Source organism: Papio anubis, chromosome 13 (genome assembly GCF_008728515.1).
Source record: "Papio anubis isolate 15944 chromosome 13, Panubis1.0, whole genome shotgun sequence".
NCBI classification, from domain to species: Eukaryota; Metazoa; Chordata; class Mammalia; order Primates; family Cercopithecidae; genus Papio; species Papio anubis.
In genome coordinates, this window is record NC_044988.1 from 55,941,780 (window position 1) to 55,963,611 (window position 21,832).

General features: G+C 40.2%; 1 protein-coding gene and 1 long non-coding RNA gene across 8 annotated transcripts in view; one reads left to right on the forward strand and one right to left on the reverse strand.

The window, feature by feature from the left end:
* Positions 1-21,832, reverse strand: part of MOB3B (MOB kinase activator 3B) — a 211,298-nt gene that overhangs the window by 124,434 nt on the left and 65,032 nt on the right. For all 7 annotated transcript variants that reach the window (XM_017949807.3, XM_017949805.2, XM_003911624.5 and 4 more), the window contains exon 2: positions 11,931-12,546. In XM_017949807.3, coding sequence (XP_017805296.1) covers positions 11,931-12,348 — 418 coding nt within the window. In that variant the 5' untranslated portion in view covers positions 12,349-12,546. The remainder of the gene's footprint in view (positions 1-11,930; positions 12,547-21,832) is intronic.
* Positions 13,656-15,232, forward strand: LOC103878265. Its single transcript, XR_638365.4, has 2 exons — positions 13,656-13,743; positions 15,021-15,232. It is a non-coding gene; the product is annotated as an uncharacterized LOC103878265 (long non-coding RNA).

Consider the following 21,832-nt stretch of genomic DNA (forward strand, 5'->3'; position numbering starts at 1 on the left):
GTAACAAGTTTTTAAGTTTCCAAACATACATAAACTATTTCTTCCTTTCTTTTACTGATCTATCACTGAACCTTCTCAAACTTCTAAAGGTATTCTTAAATATCAGGATTTAGTATGGGAAAATACCCAACCATATTTGCCATCTTCCCTTTATGATTTTACAGATTTTCACTTTTTCCCCTCTTCCTGAAGGATTCAAGTTAGTCCAACCAGGAATCCCTACTCTTCAATTTCTTAATCACCTTAGAGACCATACCCTGGACCATCTTCTATTCTCATACACCCACCCTGAGTTGCCCCAAGGACTGGGCACTCTGATTTCAAGATTCACAATCAGGGTTTTGATAAGAAGATAACATTTTGGTTTCATTTTAGTATACTTCCCTATTATGCCCAGATAGCTTTATTAGCCCTGGTAGTTGTTAGACTTCAGAAAACCAATATACACACGCCTGGCCTTCTCCTTGAACTGTCAATAATTAGCCTTTCAGTACAGTGAAGAGCATGAATGTCATATGTGTGATATACATTCTTTACTCTTGCACCTATGCAGACATCACTAATCAACCACAGCATGTTCTCTCTGAGCCCCATCTAAGAACATTATATGGCATAATATTTCAAGAGCACAAGGCCATGGCAGATGTTCTACACCTCCTGTGACATTGGCTCCAGTTTACAGTAAATGGAAACTTCTGCCTTTGCTACTGTCCTCTGGGAAAAGAAAGAAAAGGAAAGAAAAGAGAAGAAAAGAAAAGAAAAGAAAAGAAAGAGGGAGGGAGGGAGGGAAAGAAGGAAGGAAGGAGGGAAGGAAGGAAAGAAGGAGATAAAATACCCCACATCAACCTGCTTTCTTCCACCTCTTTAGATGTCATTTGTAAATGGAGCTGGGGTATTAGAAGGGAAAGCAGTAAATTTTTTCAAGTTAATCATAAAGGTATCTTCACAAGTACATCTGTACTTTAAATATGTACATATATGAAAAAGTGGGCCTAAATTTTTCAACTTGAAAAGAAATGCTTTATCCCAATTTAATCTTTATCATTTCTAGAAAACAGGGAATTATAGCCACTACTTTCATCTTACTTGTTTTTAAGTTATTTTGTTTTTAGAGAAAGGGAAGGTTATAATTTCATCAAATGCAGCTTAAAAAACTCTGTAGCTTTGTAGTAGGCAAGTCTGGATTCTAAACCTGGATCAACCACTTAATATGAGGGTGACTGTGAAAGAAGAAATTTATCTCAGTTTCCTCATTTGAAAATAGGGATAATAATAATGATGGTTAACCAGGACTGCTGTGAGGATTAGAAAAAAAATATAATAAAAGACCTAGCATATTGCTTGGCCCAGAATAAGTAATAAATGCTAGTTAATATAATTATTACTGTATTTTAAGCTTTGGAATTGCCACCTTATTTAAAAAATGGAATGTGTTGCTCCTAGTTGGTATTCAAATTGTGATCAACTGATATTCTAATGGATGGAAAAAATTATTTCTTTTCTGAGATCACTGGAACTATGACATGATCAATAGCTTCTTTCAAGTTTTTCTTCAGCTGGAAAATAAATGTACAAAGGTACTGAAGGTAAAATTCTCCTATGTAATCAAGCAGTAAAAGCTGTAACAAATTAGAGGTTTTTCCTTTTTATATCACTTTGAAAAGGGAAATTATGCTAAAATTTTTTCAGCATTTAATTCTCTACCAAGAACACACTAAGCACTTTATGTGCATTACGTCACTTAATTTTGATAACCTTACAAAGCAGGTGTTATTATTTTTCCCACATCACCTTCTAGATGGGGAGATAGTCTCAGAGAAGTTCAAGGTTTGCCAAGCTTTCACAGGGAGAGCTTACATAAGGAGAGGAGCAGATTTAAATCAGAACTGAAGATGAGCTCTGAGACTTTACACTATTTCTGGAAAACAGAAACAAAGCCAGCAGTCATCCCATGTGCCTTGACAGCTACTGCCCACAGGTAGTTTCTAGGGACTCTGGTACCTCATTGACACATTTGCTCACATTTCTCTTCAAAAACATGGGAAGACAAATGCTCTTGGCTGCAGGCTTTTTCTTCTCCACTTTGAGATGCCAAATATGAATGGCTTATCTGAGGGCCATAATAGGTAAGTCCCCAATATTTAACCACTTCTTTTCTTCCTGGTAACTGTAGTAGAATTCCCTGGCTGGGCCAAGCAATCAAGGAGATATTGAAGAAAGTGATCCACAAGTAATTCTCAGTGGTCCCCAGACACTGAGGCCCCATGGTGCTGTCACATCAGGCATTAGGGTGCCATCACTTCAGCTGCACCAGAGGATAAGCAGGAGCCTGCCATTGCTGGCAGATTGTCAAGGGATATGACCCAGGGGGTGGGCAACAAAATGAACACCTGACTCTTGGCTGGAGCTTCTCTCTTAATTCATTGCTGCTTTCCAGTCCTGATGACCTGGGCTGGATGATGTAGAAACACCAGAAGCCTATTGCTGCTTTTGAATAATGGCTATTTCTTTTCCTGAGAAAAAACTAACAATTCTGACTTGTGTCTCTGTGAAGGCAAATGTTTTCATCACCAAAGGCCTGAACTAAGGATCAGTTAGACACATCACTAAGGAGATATTCCCATAATAAAAGGACTCTTTGCCAAGTTTTCTTTAAATATTGAACTCTCAGAGAAATAAAAATATTAGCCAAGTGACAAAAAATTCAACTGCCTCCCAATTTTGGGGAATACATCTGTTTTTTTAATATGAACTATGTGGCATCCATCAATTCATTTACACTTGCACCATAGTAATAGTTTGCCATGTGTCTACTTCGTACTGAATGTTATGCTGGGTGCTGCATCCTGCAGCAGAAAGAAGATGGAACTGGCTTTGTGCAGGCCACTCGTGCTATGCCTGTGAAATGCCTTCTAAAGTGCTATTAGGAACTCCTTCCTGACTCTAGCTGTCAAGGCCAAGCAACGCCAATCTCATCCCATGAATGTCTACCTTTCCTTCCATTTGTTCCACAAGATTTAGCAAAAGATGACGGGAACATGGATGGTCAACTCCACAGCAAAATGCTTGAGATAATTATGGACTTTTGATCCTTAGTTCTTTCCCTTCTAACCTTGATTTACCTGATAAATCTATTATATCACACTGAGGCTATGATACTGAGGGAACTAATGTTTAAAGCTTACTGCTCTGTGTCCTAGCATTGTGTCGGGGTTTCACACGTAGCTTATTATTTTATATTCTTAACAATCCCATGAAGCAGGTACCTGTATATGCATTTTACAGATGAGAAGACAGGCTCAGAGAGACTAAAAATATGCTAGTAAAAGTTATCATCAGGATTCAAACTCAGGTCTAACAGAAACTAATACTTCTGTTCCTTTTAACTACTCCATCCCCTTCCCAAACTAGCTGTTCTTCCCAGAGCATCCCACTTATTAAGGGGAAAATATGATTATGTGAAAGAAAATAAGGATAGAATTATTCATTAGAATAGGAAATTAGCATGAAGTTTTTTTTAAGATATAACACCCAAAAGGTCCTGTCTGCAGAGACCTTTGCAGATAATACACGTCCTTATGCCTACAAAGGTTTGTTGAAGGAAAAGCTTGTGAATCACTTTCCACACATGGGGGTGTAAGGCAGGCTAATAATTTGGCCTTCTGGCAAAATGACATTATATAAATATCTGTAAACTATCTAGAGGGGAGGCAGAGCACTGGTGGGCAGGGCAGAAAGAAGCCCCCTGGTGTCAGGGCCCTGCCGATACACCCCTTAAAGCTTGGCACTTAGACAGCATATGCCTCTCCAAGCTCTACCGACCTCCACAGTTCAGGCTTCGTTGACTAAGGAAGGATGTCATGGCTACAAATGACCAATGACCAGTGGAATAAAAGCAGCAGATGCCCCCATCCCCACCTCATCCCCATCCTATTATGGCCTTTGTTTATAATCTCTGGCTTCCACTGAATATCACATATCCCATTTCCCTTCCCAGCTGCTGCTGAGATGTAACAACTTGTCACCTGAGATACAGCCCATTAAAATTACATAGCACAGGTAACGGAGAATCCAGTGCAGGTCAGGACAGCAGGTAATTAGCCGTAACTTACAGAGCAGTCTTCAGGCGATCTAAGGGCCTCCTGCCTTTACTCCCCTTCGTTTCTACTTCTTTGCATTCTGGAGGCCCTTTACAGAGGTATCTCCTGGGATTTCTTCAGCAGGGGTGGTTATTTAACACTGTTCTCATTAATTCAGCCACCAAGTCATTGCAGTATTGGGTTCACAAAGTTGTGGTGGGGAACTGTGACCATCATAAGAGACCATCAATTCTCCAGCAGCCAGTGGGGTGCAGGGAGTGGATTCAGCTGTCTCTGCATGTTTTCCAAAATAGACAACTGAATAAACTTGGGTAGCATCAGAATCTAGAGGAGGCAAGTTCTTAAAAGGAACAGAATCTTTGATTTCCTGCCAGTAAGGGCCCAGTAGAGTTTGCATCAGGTGCAGGGCCCTGGCTGTTTTCAAGTCCCCTCCTGTGGTGGTTTTGTCTCAAGGCATTCCTTAGAGAGGATTTAACATGTATTACAACAGGCAGGGCAAGCCAAGAGTGATGTTGACTCTGGGGTAAGAACACCACAGACATGAGATGTTGGAGTCATTGAGAGCATGGGTTTTGGAGTTGGGACACCTTGGGTCTGAAACTCAGTTCTGCCTGTGTGACCCTGGGCAAGTTACTTAATCCTTTTGAGTCTTAGTTTTCTCACCTGTGAAATGGAAATTATACTACCTGCCTTACAGGGTTATTTTACAGATTAAATGACATAATGCAGGTGTATTAGTCTGTTTTCATTTTGTTGATAAAGACATCCCCAAGAGTGGGTAACTTATAAAGAAAAAAAGGTTTAATGGACTCACTGGGGTGAGGAGGCTGGGGAGGCCTCACAATCATGGTGGAAAGCAAAAGGCACATCTTCCATGGCAGCAGACAAGGGAAACGAGAACCAAGAGAAAGGGGTTTCCCTTGTAAAACCATCAGATCTTGTGAGACTTATTCACTACCCATGAGAACAGTATGGGGGAAACTGGCCCTGTGATTCAATTATCTCCCACTGGGTCCTTCCCACAATGCGTGGGAATTATGGGAGCTATAATTCAAGATGAGATTTGGGGTGGGACACAGCCAAAACATGTCAGCAGATAAAGTGTTTAAGGTAGCAAGCATTCAGAAAATGGCAGCTTTATTGGTATGCCTTCTCAACTGGTAAATTCTTAGGAAGCCAGTTTACTAGATCCCACAGGTGAATTGTGTTTCCAGAGCCTTGGAAACACTTGCCAGTGCATTAGGGTATTATGGGGGCTCCGTTATTGCAGTAAGTAGTCTGCAAACACTTTTCCCATCCTCTTGAAGGATCAAATCTAGGTAACCGGCCGGGCGCGGTGGCTCAAGCCCGTAATCCCAGCACTTTGGGAGGCCAAGACGGGTGGATCACGAGGTCAGGAGATCGAGACCATCCTGGCTAACACGGTGAAACCCCGTCTCTACTAAAAAATACAAAAAACTAGCTGGACGAGGTGGCGGGCGCCTGTAGTCCCAGCTACTCGGGAGACTGAGGCAGGAGAATGGCGTAAAACCCGGGAGGGGGAGCTTGCAGTGAGCTGAGATCCGGCCACTGCACTCCAGCCTGGGCGACAGAGCGAGACTCCGTCTCAGAAAAAAAAAAAAAATCTAGGTAACCTTGCCCAACATTATTTTAATGAGTAGCTTATCCCAGCTATGACTAATAGGCTATATCCCCAATTCTCCTGGGGAGATGTGACTAATAGGCTATCTCCCCAGTTCTCCTGGGTAGGAACAGGTTGTTCCTACCTTCTGCTGAGGTTAGCTGGTTTGACACTGGACATGAGCAGGTTTACTATTCAGTCTCCTGGAAATCAAGTGAGAAGACACTTCCTAGTAGATGTCTCTCTAGAGTTAGATGCTCATCTGTGAAGCTGGGAGCCTAAAGAAATACTGGAATTTTCCAAAGACTCTGAGAGATGTCAACCTGAAGTATTTATAACCCTCATCACAGAGTGATTCAACAATGAAGACTGATGATTTTAAAAAATCTTGTTGAGTCTTTTAAAGCATATTTTATTTTCCTGAGGATACGGTTCAAAAATTGTCTAATAGTCTCCAAGAGTTAAAAGGAAATGTATACTGAGAGAGAGACACCTAACATGTATTTTTCAGCAACTCTTATGTCTCAGGCTCTGGGATGGGTGTTTTTATTCATACTGCCTCGTTTAATCCTTACAACAGTCCTGTGGAGGTCAGAATTATAACCCTTAGTTTACAAATGAATGGAAACTTAGAGGTAAAGTCACACAGCAGCTTCTAAGTGACAGAGCTAATTGATTAAACCCAAGTCTATCTACAAGTCCAGTACTAGTGCCGCCATACTGTAAATATATTTTGTTGATGCTTATTCTGTCTAGGCAGCATTATAAATATTTCTATCAAAATAAAAAACATGTGAGAAACATACAATAGAAAATAAAAACTTGGCTGGGAGCTGTTGCTTACGTCTGTAATCCCAGCACTTTGGGAGGTCAAGGCGGGCGGATCACCTGAGGTCAGGAGTTCGAGACTAGCCTGGCCAAGATGGCGAAACCCCATCTCTACTAAAAAAATATAAAAATCAACAGGGCATGATGGCAGGTGCCTGTAAGCCCAGCTACTCAGCGGGCTGAGACAGGAGAATCACTTGAACCTGGGAGGCGGAGGTTGCAGTGAGCCAAGATCGTGCCATTGCACTCCGGCCTGGGCAACAGAGCGAGACTCTGTCTCAAAAATTAAAAAAAAAAAAAAAAAAAAAAAACTTAAAATGTAAAGGTTAATCATAAACTCAACTCCCCAACATCCCATGTCTGAGAAGATTATCCCTATGGTTGACACGTTTTTATATTCTCAGATCCCTTGCCACAGCATGTGAGGGAGGATGAGACTCAGCTGTAGTCCCATGGGAAATGTTGCCAAAGGGATGCAACTATTTCCATAATGCACTTGACCACTGAACAGACTACTCATTTTAGAAATATGTACAGAGTCAATTTAGAGCAAATAGACATTCTGGACATTATGTAAACTGCTTGAGAACAGAGGCTCTGCCTACTTTGCTCTCTCTTGGAACCTAAAATAGGTGCTCAGCAAACACTCATTGAAAGAATAAATTAATAAAAAGTGGCATTACCAGGGAGTTATGGGCCAGCAGAGGGTTTTCATGAGGCTAAGTCATCTGCTGCCCAGTCTTAGAATGGAACACAGGAATATTTACGGTACCTGGACACAGCCCTCAGGCATTTTAGTGATAATTAAAAAATAATAATAGTCAGAAAAAGAATCCTTTATCTAGAAGTTCTAGCCAAAAAAGCAAAAACAAAACAGGGCTTATGAAATTTTCTCCATCCTAAACAACCTCCTAAAACCATTCATTGAAAAGCTTTTATCGTGTGAAGGGGAATCTGTGAAATAATAATACATGCTATGAATGGTAGCATAGGACAAAGGCATAGATTTCTGGCCAGATACTCATGAGCTCAAACCCTGACTCCTAAACATGTATTAGCTGTACAACCTAGGGAAAGCCCTTCAGCTTGTTTAAATGTCAGCATCTTCACTGGTAAAATGGAATATTAACTTCATTTTTACTTTACTGGGTTGTAAGAATTAAGAAACATTAACAGTAGCAGGCACAGAGCCTGGTATTTAGGAGGCTCAATAGATGTGAATTCCCTCCCTCAGTTCCCTCCCTTGCTTTTTCCTTGTTCTTTCCTGCCCTGACACCCACTTATTCTAAAACCCCAGAGGTAAGTGACATCATGTAATTGTTTTATACATGTTCTTATTCCTTCTTTTCAAAGACTTTTTAAAAATCCATGAGTTGGAGGACCTCTAAGTTTGCTACTGGCTTTTTTCTATCAGGTCTAAAATATTAAATCCTATTATAAAACAGAAAAACAGGGAAGCTGGGGGCTGGACCATAAAAATTACTGTAATTAGTCAGGCAATATAATTTTTTAAGTCATGGCTTTCTATTTTACTGTCTTGGCTGTGATCTCTAAAAATGGTTAAAGAAATATAATTGAAAAGGAGGTGGCCCTTGCTTCAGAAGTTACTGCTGTTTTAAGGGCTTTCACAGGGACATCTGTTGGATTTTTAACAAAAGAAGCCAGAAAGTTTCAAGAGAGAGTAAGGGAAACTATGGTTTACAAGGTATCCACATCTGTTTGGTATTCTGCCATCTGAGAAAGTTCGACTTCTGAAATAGCACGGGTCGCCTAGTTAAGCTTGAATCTAGGAACAGATGAAAGCTTTCTTTCCTCAGTGTTTCAATGGTAGAGATCAACAGCTGTTTATATCCTTTAATATCTAACTAAGGATGAAGCTTTCACATCTGTCAGTATTTTCCGGTTCTATTTCCTTGGATCACAGTGGGGAGGCGATGAAGTTTGAACCCCTCCCAATTCCCAAGCAGAAACACAGAAATATGCCCAGTATTCAAAGCTGTAATTCTAAGCAGAACTCTCTATTTCTCATTCACCCAGGGTCCTGTTTGCTTAGAATTCTTCTTTTGCTTTACCCTGACAGACATCTTGATTATTTCCATGATAATGACTCATGACAGCACGAAGATCAAAAAGAAGAAAAGTAGGCTGGAATCAGGGGGAGGAAAAAGAGGAGGAAATGGAGTGTAACAGAGAAAGTGGCTCCTAATAATAAGTTCTTCCAAAAGACCACAACAATAGCATCTGAGGGCAAATCACAGACGTGAGCAGGAGGTTGAAGACCCTCATAGTGAAGGTGGATGGTGAAGGTGTGTACTGACCCTAACATTTCACCTTGGAAAAGTTAAACAGAGAAAATGGAACCCTATGGAAGCAAGGTGCAGGAAATATCCAGGAATTAAAAAAAAAAGGATTCAGAAACATTTGTTTAACTTTGCTCTCATCACCAGAATCATACATGTGTTGGGCCTTTATAAAGATTATTTTTCCATCCATCCATCCATCCATCCATCCATCCAATAACTTAAAAGTTACCAGGACTAGACTTAGTGGGGGATAGTCAGATGAATTAGACATATTGCATAATTTAAAGAGCTAGCATTCTAATGGATGAAAGCCTTCACAGAGGACATGGTATCTGAGCTGAACCTCAAAGGATACATGAGAATTCACGAGACAGAGAAGTGAGTGATTATGGAAGAAGAAAAAAACATGAATAAAACCAGAGTTGTAAGAAACAGGCCATTTCTGGGGGAATGAAAAATTCTGAGTGGTTACAATAAATAGAGGATGCTTATTAAAAGTACAGGTTCATAAAGAACTCAAATAACTCAAATGTAAGAAAACAAATAACTCAATTTAAAAATGGGCAAAGGATCTGAGATATTTCTCAAAAGAAGACATACAAATGACTAACAGGTATATGAATGAATAAAGAAAATATGGTATATATATACAATGGAATACTATTCAGCCTTAAAAAATAAGTAAATCCTGTCATTTGTGACATAAATGAACCTGGAGAACATATGTTAAGTGAAATAAGCCTGGCATAGAATAACAAATACTGAATAGTTTCTCTTATATGTGGAATTTAAAAAAGTTGATCTCATAGAAGTAGAGAGTTAGAATGGTGATTACCAGAGGCTGGAGGTATTGAGAGGGCGTTGGGGAGATGTTGGTCAAAAAATACAAAACTTCAGTTAGATAGAAAGCGTAAACTCAAGAGATAAATTATACAATGTGGTGACTACAGTTTTCTTTTTTAAAAAGTGCAGGCTTTTAGGTCTCACCTAAGAGATTCTGATTTAGTTGTTAAGGGGGAAGAGAGGATCAAGGAATTTGCGTTTTGAACGGAAGGCCCAAATAATTATGATATAAACAAAAGTTTGACAACTGCAATATATACAGCTTAACATTTTCCAAAAGATACTAATGGTCTTTCATTAATTAAAAAAAAAGGTACCAGTGTCAAATTAGGAACCACCACATACTACCCTTTTCTTGGAAATTCATAATGCACATTGGCATACTAAAAGTCCTATGGTAAAGAAATCAATTTCACTCAGCATTTCCCAAACTTATTTTTCCTTGGGGAAAGAAATCTTTAAGATCTCTCAAAATACAAGTATGCAATGGAAGATATTTGGGGTAGAGCTGAAACAGAGGATTCTGACCAGGTAAGCATGTTCCCTAAGCACACTGAATGACTAAGAAAATGTCTAGAAAAATAAAGCAAAGTCAATTACTCTGGGGGATATAGAGGCATCCATTAATTTCTTCCAAGCAAAGCCTAAAACCACCTATGATGTCCTGTTTTCCAGCCAGACAGCCAGAAACTTTCTCTCTCTCAAGTAACACACCATGGCTTTGTACTATGATTTCTGGTCAGCAATTCTATGGGGTAGCCACAAGTGCAGAGAGAACAGGAGTATGCAGAATTCAAAGCATACAGGTGCAGACACAAGGGAAAGGACAAAGAGGAGGTATCCTTGCCTACATTTATTTATCTTTATTGCTATTACATGTTCAGCACAGAGCATTGGCAGTTGCTAGTAAGGCTTTTGGAAAAGAAAAAATCCTTTCAGCTCCAAAAGTAGCCTATGACAGTCAATGAAAAGTGCAAAAGACATGAACCTAAGAAATTTCCACTACTCTGAGGTGCTTAATATTATGCCCAGGGGAGTTTTTGAAACCTGCCTTCTTCCTCCTATGCTGTGAACTGGGGTATTTGCCCTGCCATACAACGTACCTCCTTCCTGTTAAGAAGGAGGAGAGAGAGAAGCATGAGGGAACTGGACAAGTCAAAGCAACACCAGGATCCTGACAAATTGGTTTGTGTGCTGAATATTTCAAGATGTACATACTGCATCAATCAATTTATACACTTTTTTTCTGGTATAAACTTAATTACTTCCATACACCTCCTTCTCAACTTTCTATATGCTATGTGGGGACACATCCTACCCGAATCTAGAGGTGATTTCAACAGTGTGTTTTTTGTACTCCAAACATCTCAGGCTTTTAAATCATACTTTCCAATAGCACAAGCATTTTTTCAATCATTCTACAAATATTTCCTGAGTGTCTATAAAGTTGCAGGGCATTATGCTAGGCACTAGAGCTACAACAGCACAAATAGGAGATTGTGGATTCCTATTGAGCCTACAGCATAAAACACTGAATTCTAAATTCAGTCTGAAAGTGCATGGAAAAATCTAATGACCAGCATCATAAAGACATGTAAGAGACAGAAAAGACTGACTGGTCCTTACTTTAGAAGTGTTTTAGCCCATAGCACAAGGCAAACAAAATAAATTGCATTTCAAGTGTCGAAGTGTATCCAGAAGTTATGCAAGGGTTAAAGTAAACAGCACAGCCTGGAATTAACAACCTAGGATTAGAAGAGGGAGGAGAATTCCAGGATCTCTTTTTCCCCAGAATTTGAACCCCAGTTTGTTTGATCCCCAAACAAATCTATGAATTTTCACACTGGGATTTCTTAATCCTGAGTTATAAATACCAGTAACTACATCAGAGTCCATGTAACTTTGGTTAATTAACCAAAAAATAATAATCTTATCAAGATAACTGAGTCTGACATCTAGTCCTAAGAAAGCCAACACAATCATATCTGACATTTCACCAAGTCAGTGTTCCCCAGCATGTGGTATGTGTACCACTGGAGTCCACAAAATAAATGTAAGTGGTCCATAAATTTTTTTTTTTTTCATTTCAACGAGGCTCTTATATATCACTCACTACAGGTACGTGAGTGATGGAATTAACGCATGGGTGCTACCTAGCATTCAAAGGCAGTCTGCAAATTTTCATAGTGAGGGTTGTGAGGGTGACAAAAAACTGAGTGCTGGTAATGAACTTACCCACACATGTTGGAAATATTTCCTCGTTGTTGATCTGAACCTCAATCCAATCCATAAGAAGGTTCATGTACTGGGGGGCTGGCAGCGCTGTTGGCTTCTTATACTTGAGGTCATCCTGCCACCGATACTCATATTTGGGGCCCCCTGACATCACAGGGCAGGTCCGCTCGGTGCAGAACTCACAGATGGTGCCATAGATGAGGTTGATCCGATTGAAGAAGTCCACCACATGTACCGCCACCCAATCATTCTGGTCCTCCCCACTGGGTAGCTGCACAGCTGCCTTCAGGTCCACACCCGAGTTGAGGGATGCCTGAGCCCGTTTGTGCAGCTCAAACCTCTGTGTGCCAGGTTCAAATTTCCTCTTGGGTCGGAAGGTCTTGTCCTTGTTGAATACCTGCTTCAGGGCTATGGACATGGTCTTCTCTTTCGCTTCCTTTCTTTTGCAGGAAGCAAAAAGGCACCTGGAACTTTTTAGGGAGAGATCACAGCCCAACAGGGTTTTCCACTGCCAGCACTCAGGCCCCAGTCTTACAGCCTGTAGCTTTTAAGCTCTTTTAAACAGCCCCTTCCATCTTCCTCTTGAATGATTTCCAAGGGAACCTCATGTTCTTTCCTAAAGGTAGAAGAGAAAAGGGAACACATGAGTGCCCAGTTTGCCTTTAAAAAATGACAGTCTTAAACCTGATTTCTACCTTGCGTTCTTGGCTGTGCCCACTCTCCATCCAGGTATATGGACATGGTGGTTAAGCCACTGCCCTGTGACTCTGTACTGTTGATGCAAACCATGCAAATAACTAAAGAAGAAAAGGCATCACACTTGTTTTGTTCATGGCTTTGTCAAATCTCTACTGGCTCTTCTTTGTGTGATCATAGGCTTAGTGGACCTTTCCAAGGTGTTAAGGATGAACATGTTGATCAATGGCCTGATCCTATCCCACATGTGCTAGTTTTTAGAGCCCCACCCCCCAACAGCCCCTATTAAGTAGGCATGGGGACACTTCCCCCATCCTTCTAGATACAGATGATGGAAGAGGCTAATAAGAATGTCTCTCCTAGGAATTTGGAAAAAGGACTCAGTCTTGGTTGGGCATTAGTGATGTGGCATTGGGTGAGAAGTGGTGAAAACTGGTAGAATCTTGTTCGGACTGTGTGTAGTGCAGTTGAGAAAGCTGCTCTACAGAGCCACGGAGGAAGAGGAGAAAAAGAAGGAGGTGGAGAAAGTGGCTGCCAATACACAGAGAAACAGAGACAAGAGCCTAAGCGAACACAGGTAGAGGAAGACAAGAGAAAAAGAGAGACAGTGAGAAGAACTAATCCTGATAATCTTCTAGAAACTGGTTCCAATTCCTTTTGAAGCCTAGATGTGCTTCATGCCTTTTGCGATCCATTCACTTTTCCTGAATTAGTCAAAGCCCTTATTTTATTTCAGCTGACTTGAGTTGGTTCTGTTTCTTGCCAAACATTCCTAACTATGCCAGTATTTGTCACCTTCCAATGTGCCATCCTTTATACCCTTCATCTCACACCTTAGACAGCACTTTGAGGCAGAACTGTCCAATACAGCTTTCTGTTTCCATGACAATGCAAATGTTCTATATCTATGGTGTCCAATACGGTACCCACTAGACACATGTGGCTATTGAGCATTTGAAATGTGGCTAATGTGACTAAGGAACAGAATTCTATATTTTATTTAATTTTAATGAATTTAAACTTGAACAGGCGCTCACAGCTACCACACTGGATGGCACAGCTCTGACATCTTCAATGCTCTCTTCGCCACTAACTTGTTCGTCCTCACAAAAATCTGGTGAGGTTTATAGTTTTATAATAGGTCTAATAGATTTATAGTGGGTATCATTCTTCCTGGGTCTCCAAGAGATACAATTACTTGCCTAACAAGATCCCATAGCTAGGGGGGCGTGCTGTTAGATTGAAATTTAGTTTGTTGACTCCTAGCAAATGCTTTCTCTACATGGCCATATATTCCAAAAAGTAATGGACTTCAACTTGTCTTTCCTACTGATTTACAAACTTGTTTTACCCAGAGCTTCTATCCACATATTCCCCAAAGACTGCTGTATAGATTGGTTGGAGGTGAAGGCTATGTTCTGTGGCCTTGAAAAAGAGAGGAGATAACTGATCCACTCACAGGTCAAGCCCCAACAAAATGAGCCAACAGCTGTGGCCAGATTCAGAAGAGCCCAACACGGAATGTGTTAAAATGGGCTTGGAGCACGATCCCACTACGTGCTTTCTCCCTGCCTGTAAGGGGTTCTGCCATTCCACACTCAAACAGGGCTTGATGATACTTTCAACCTTAAATTATTGAGGCCAATATACCTAAGACATCCTGATTCCCCCTTATGAACTCTGCCCTTGGCTCAGAATTGCTAGCGAGGCAGCCAAATGCCCTGCCTCCCACCCCTAGTCCCAAGGCCTCTGGCTCTGTGCCTGTTCACTTCCTCCCTTTTAATCCCACCCTCTTCCTAATAGGTTTTCACTGAAATGCCATATCCGCAAGGTGGTATTTTTTTCCTATTCACAGGACATTGACCATTGACCCACCTCCCACCAAAGAGATCCATGTGGAAAAGCAGGTCACATGAAATTTTCTGCCTGAGAGAGTCTGTGAAATCACACTTCTGGGTACCCTGGAATAGGACCTATAAGGATATCAACACATAAACTCTGCAAAGTCTAGGGAAAGAATGGAGTGATCTCTGTTCCTGAAGAATACCTTCCTAAAGGCTTAGCTTGCCTGAAAACAGGCTTAAGAAACCTGAGGATTTTAGAAGGAAATTTCCAAAATAAAAGAATGAGCTAGAGGTTGGAAACACAGAGAAAGGATGGTGAGGACTTGTTTTTTAAAAAATAGACAATAATCCTTCTATGTCTCAAATGCTTAATTGCTGACAGTAAAATGGTAACCACTGAACAGTTGCCCCCTCAAGTCTTGAACAAATAAAACTTGCTCTTCTGTTTTTCTGATAATGAAGGTACCATCAATGCCCACAGTCCTCAGAGCAACTTCCTTTCATCGCCACACATACCCTTGGTGCCACTAATCCTTCTGTTTTCTCTCAGCCAGGAGTGTCTACCTGCATGGAAAACATTGTGGAAACCTTCCTCCGTACCTGTGCCAGGCTCTTGTGGATGCCATCAACAAGCCCCTCTGATACCTCTGATGGGAGCATGCGAATAACACCAAACAATCACAGCAAATCCTCCTCATCATAAAGCCTCGCATGGACTAGCACTCGCAAATATTTAAATAAATATTAAAACGCTGTTGGAAATTTGGGAATTTTTCTTCCAAAGATACTCACAGAACCAATATGAAGATATGTCTTTTTTTTTTTTTTTTTTTTTTTTTTTTGAGACAGGAAGATCCCTGGAACCTGGGAGGTCGAGTCTGCAGTGAGCCATGACCATGCCACTGCACTGTTGCCTAAGCTCCTGAATAGCTGGGACTGCAGGCACATGCCACAATGCCAGGCTAAGTATTTTATCTTGTATATTGTACAGGCAGGGTCTCACTTTGTTGCCTAGGCTGGTCTTGAACTCCTGTCCTCAGGCAATCCTCCTGCTTTGACCTGATAACAGTCTCTTGAACTGGAAGGACACTGATCCAAAACTTCAAATAGCTTTAAAGTCACTCTCTTTTTTTGCCACAACTTAACAGGCTTACCTGAGAAAGAAGGCATCTTTGGAGGATTCTTTCTCATCCAAGTCCTTTAATGCTGCATATTGACCACCATTTATGAAATCCTACTATGCACCAGATCCTTTATGTATATTGTTAACATTTCTAATCCTCACCACACCTTGTATGGTGGAAGTTTTTATGACCATTTTATATATTTAAAAAATTGAGGTTCAACTAGATAAAATAATTTGCCAGAAATCACAAAGTTGGTGGATGGTAAGGCTAAATGTTAAACCCTTAACTGTTTGGCACTGAAACATAAATGATTTGTTTCTCACTAAAGCAGTTTTAAAGTTTTATGGATATTTTTATGTTTTCAAAGCTCTGGCACATGTATGTTTCAAAGATCCTCACAAGACTAGAAAGGAAACTAGAACAGGTGGTATTATCTCCATTTTACAGACAAGGAAACAGAAACTCAGATGTTCTAGTGCTTGATCCAAATTTGTAAATGATTCTGACATGGTCAGACATGAGGATGTCTCTTTGGGTGAAACTTTTGAATCTAAAATGAAGTTTTCTTAAGAAGAAATAGGTTGATCAGGTAGGCCCCCCATGTTTAAAGATAATGGCAATCCAGGATGGATAATAACAAGATTTACCATGCCGCTGAATGACTGAACAAAGAGGCACCCATCTGTGTCTTTTCCTGAGTGTCAGATGCCATATTGGCACAGGAACCCGAGAGTTTTGAAATTAAAAAGGGAACTGTAAATGCACCTAGACTTACTTTCCCAGCCCAAAGCTCCCTTGGGACCCCTGCCTATAATTTATGCTGTGGGCTAATTGAACAAAGCAGTGCTCAGCCAATGTGAACTTGGGGAGCTTATTAAAATGCAGGTTCTGATTAGACTGGTCTAACAATCTCCCACGTGGTGCTGAATCTACTGGTCCACGGATGGCACTCAAAGCATCAAGGCCTGATCTAACTAAGGGAGCCTGTTAAAAATGTAGATGCTTAGGCTTCACCCCAAACCTGGTAGATCTAAGTGTGCATTTTAACAAAATCTCAAAAGTATATGATCTGAGAAGTGCTGGGTTGGAGGGCTGCCTGGCTGGCTGAGTAAAGGAATGAATAAACAAACTTCCATTTATTGTTTTGTCGACAGATTGTTTCATAAACAGTCTTCAGTTGAGTGTGGGTGTGTTTGAGGAAAAAAAAAAGAGAGATACTGTTTTGAATACAATCGCCTTGACAGATGGTGACAACCACCAGGTCTTTTGTTCTGGACTGACTTGTATAGCCCAGCACCCAGCACCTAGGAGGTCTCCAGTGAATACCTTTTCGTAAATGCCAGGCGGAGGGCAGCTGCTGCTATTGCAGCCCCATGCAGAAAGGCTTCTTTGACTGAATAAACTGTAGCACTAGCAACAACACAGTGGTTATTTTCTGTCCTGTTTCAGACTCCAGAAAAAAAAAAAGTCATAAAGTTTGCATTCTAGGTAGAAACTGAAAGTAAATTCTATATTATGAACTGCACCCATGACAATGCTGGTTCTTAATAAATACTTGAAGTCAATGGTTCATTTGATCAATAAACATTTACTATAAGCTTTTCATGTGTCAGACACAGGGCTAGGCACTAAGGACACAGAGTTCATAAAAATGTGGTCCCTGTCTATGAAGAATTCACAATTTGGTATGTAGTTTTGAGGTTAGTTATTGACTTTTGCTTTTAATACTATAAAGTTCAATGCACCAACATGCATACTGATGTGATTCCTTCAGAGTATTACTCAGATCAGGAGTGAAAAAGGACAATAAAGGGTGAGGTCTTTGGAAAGAGAAAAACAGAAATCTAAATAAATAGCACAAAATTGACAGAAGTTCCATGTGCTCTGCATATTTTCTGCCTAATAGATCAATTACAACAATAAAACATGTGCACTATAAAAACATACAGAGAGAATTCGGTTGGGCTGCAAGGGAATGTTGACAAGGTAGCTAAGCAACACTGGCAAGGAAAGTTCTAATTTTTCTTTTCCTATTGATGTCTTTTGCCTCATTAGTTGAGAAATCAGAGTCCTTTCCAGGGATAGGAAGAAATAAAACAACTCTCCCAGTCACTCCTGAGAGATCCATCTTCTCTAGCCAGGCCCACCTCTAAGAGACCTTGGTGGTACAGAAGGGTGAGGGGGTTAGGAAAGGAGAGGGACCGAAGGTGACACCAGTTGCAGGAAAAGCAGTTCAATATCTTATCTGTGGGGTGGAGGACTCCTTTTGGCAGGATCAGCTGGCAGGATGATTCATTTCCTATAGGAAGGCCATAAGAGAAATGCCCCAGAAACACCCCACATGAAGGAAGTTTAGTGTCATCTTCATTGCCCGGCACAGAGCTGACTTAACTGAATGCTTGCTGAATGAATGAGTAAACGACAGTGAATGATGAACATTTTATATCACAGTGAAACCACAAAAGAGGAGCCAAAGTGGATCTCCTGTCTTCAGTTATTTGGGGACTCTATGTCAATCTGTAAGCTCACTGCCAACTCACTGAGGCTGCTGGGATACCCTGAAGTAACATGTCTGCCTCCTGAAAGGACAAGACTTCAGCCCAACTTTTCTTTCAAATGAGCTGCTCCATTCCTCTGTGTTATCTGAAATTCCACCTCTTCGGAATCAAAGAATGACTAGTCTGATTTCTCATTTTTCCCACTATATTGTTCTCTTTATAGCTGGAATAGTCCTTGGAATCGTCCTCTACTTCCCAAATATTGAATTAAAGTAGATTGGGTTTTTATTTTAGAGGGGCGTATGTATGTGTGTATCATAAAATGAACATCATCTGAGCTTTCTAGGCTCCAATAAAAGATGTGCCTAAGATGAAATTCCATCAACCCTTATGCACTGTTTACCCCTGCCTACTTAGGAGGTGCCATCTTTGCCCACAAGATAACCCCAGAATGGAAGAGATTCCTGCCTGAGAAGAGCTTTTCTATTTTTTTCCCCAATGAATTCAACTCCTCAACTTTGAGCAGTCATAGCACTGCATTTTGTTACATTAGTTAGGAGAAACATTGCTGCCTCATTTTAATTTTCAAAGATATGCATGGTTTCAGAGCTTAGAATGCTCATGTTATTTCTGAACACAAACGAAGTCAGTACAAATAGGTGTAACCCGACAGAAGTCTGTCACAGGACTATTACTCCTCCTAATCTTCTAGCTCTTCAATGGTCATTTGAATTGCATTCTTGCTGTTTCATAGGCTCATTCTTTTGGTCATCAGTGCAGACATTCTAGTATCAAATGTATAAGTTAAAATTCCAAAAATGAAAGCATTACCTGCAACCTTATATACTGCAGCAGCAGCAACAGCTACAATAGATCAATGCACAGGTGTTTTCAGCAAAAAGCTATAATGATTCACCATCATTCAGAAGAGGAAAGTTAGTGGTGAGAAAGAATGGAAAGAGTAAAAGAAAAGAGTCGGATTTGTTTGGTATGGTTTGAAACACTACCTACTGACGGTCCATGGAAGAAAAGACAGAATTTTAAAAAATGTTTTATGAAATAAAGAGAATAATGTTCCTTCTGGACACCGGTACCAACAAGCTTGGATTCCCAACAATGACAAAGATGAAGACTCTTTGGTCAAACCTTGGGCAGGGTTGATCCAATCTTACTGCAGTTTTAAAAATAAATAGTAAAATAAAATTATTACAGGATAAAAGCTCAATTGACCCATTTAATCTTATAAAGATTATAAATCTTATAATGACATCCTACTGATTACACTGATTTTTTAAAAAGAAAGAGAAACTTCTCCAAATCAGTGAGAGACTTGGTATATTATTTCTAGATATTTAGACTAGCTAGAAAATATTCATTTTTGTGGCTTAAAGAAAGACATATGATTTGAAAAAAACAATATCTAAGTCAGGTGAGGGTAGAAGAATGGGGAATGTGGCGAGAACTACAGATAAAGCTTAAATTATAGCTGAAACAAAAAATTAAGGCAGGTCAAAAATGTTAAGTATTTTTACTTTTTAAAGCATAGGTGTATATCAGCTGATATGATGTCACTCTGAACCTTCAATGGATACTGAGATAAGTACTTTTACTTTTTAAAGCATGGGTGTATATCAGCTGATATGGTATCACTCTGAACCTTCAATGGATACTGGGATAAAGGTTACTGCCAATTACCCTTTCTTTTTCTTTGAAACAGGGTATGTCAATCCTTTCTTGGAAAAATCTTACTTTAAAGGAAAAAGGTTCTATTTCAAGGAAGTTGGATCCTGTAACTGTCAACAGACTTGTTTACTCTCAGCCACTAAGTGAATTTGAGTCTCAAAGTCTGAAAAATTTTTAGCCCTAGCACCATGAGAACTTTTGTATGACATCTAGAACCACTGCAAAAGATCTTTGCAGGAAGGCGGAGAACACAAAATGGGCTAGAAGACTGGAAATTAGAAAATACAGTTCCAATTTTCAAAAGATTGTAAGTTTAAGTTTGACAGGGGATAGATAAAATTAACACCAAAAGCAGGCAAGATTTAGAGACACTAAAGCCCAGTGGCTAACAGCACACAGCTTTTGTAGGGTTGCTGCAAGAATTCAAACAGTTTATGTAAAACATTTAGCATTAGCATGTACTGAATATAGTGGTTGCTGCTATCATCATGTTCATCATTTGAATCACATTATGATGCAAGTTTTACTAGAGAGTCAGATTCTAGAGAGACCAGTCACCTAGAATCTATCTTAGGATGCCTAAAATCTAATTATATAATATTAACAATGGCATTTATTAAAGACTTCCTGTTTATTTTAGTTTTCACAACCTTATGAATAGGCATTATTATTATCCCTAATTTACACTTAAGGAAACTGAGAGACAGTGAGATTGAAGCTGTATCCTGATCACAGAACCAGTAAGTAGCCAAGCTGACTGCAAATCTCTTACCACCTACTTAAAATTGCCTATTTAGACAGTTGGGTAGTTAAAGAAAAAAAAAAAAATAGAGGAAGTTCTGGGATACACCTAAGGGGGTCAGGGAGGAAATGGGAGAAACAGAGACCTAGCCCTATGTACACTGTCATGTGCCACTCCAGAAGAGATCTATTTCTGGAAACTTTGTGGTCTAGTTTCAAAAGACCTGGATTCAAATCCTGACAATGACTTTAGCTGGCTATGTCTTTGAACAGACACTTTTTATGAATATCAATTTTGTCTTCTTTAAAGATGACGGTGCTGGGCACAGCGACTCACGTCTGTAATCCTAACACTTTGGGAAGCTGAGCCAGGCTAATTGCTGGAGCCCAGGAGTTCGAGATCAGCCTGGGCAACATGGCAAAACTCATCTCCACAAAAAATACACAAATTAGCCCAGCGGGACACGCCTGTAGTCCCAGCTACTTGGAAGGCTGAGGCGGGAGGATCACCTGAGCTTGGAGAAGTCAAGATTGCAGTGAGCCATGATTGCACCACCGTGCTCCAGCCTGGGCAACAGAGTGAGACTCTGTCTCAAACAAAAACAAAAACAAAAAAAAAAAAAGAAAAAATGAAAAAAATAATAAGGATAATGGTGCTTACCTTTATTGTAAGGTTACTGTGAAAATTAAAAGATATAATGCCAGTGAGCGCACTTCACAAATGGAAAACAATTATATGGTTATTGACATAGTGACTGATAAAAGAAACTATAACTTTTGACTTAACATCAAGAAATGATGTGAGAAATAGAAAATGATTCAGTTCAATGCAAATGTGTGTTTATGAATAAGAAATAGGCAGGAGGTGGTAGGGGTGGGGGGCACGGTGGCAATGGAGGCCCTGCACAGCAGGAAAAAAAGAAATGAAATGTTTCATTCTTGCTTAATTTGGGTGGACTTCTAATTCTCAGGCAAAAAGAAATAATATTAACCTCAGTGATTTGATAATGAGTTAACAATATTCCCCAACATTTATAACACTCTTACCCTAATATTTTGAGGGAGTTCCAGTATTTTTTTGTTTTTTGAGACGGAGTCTCGCTCTGTCACCCAGGCTGGAGTACAGTGGCGCAATCTCAGCTCACTGCAAGCTCTGCCTCCTGGGTTCACGCCATTCTCCTGCCTCAGCCTCCCGAGTAGCTGGGACTACAGGCACCCGCTACCAAGTCCGGCGAATTTTTTGTATTTTTAGTAGAGACGGGGTTTCACGGTGTTAGTCAAGATGGTCTTGATCTCCTGACCTCATGATCTGC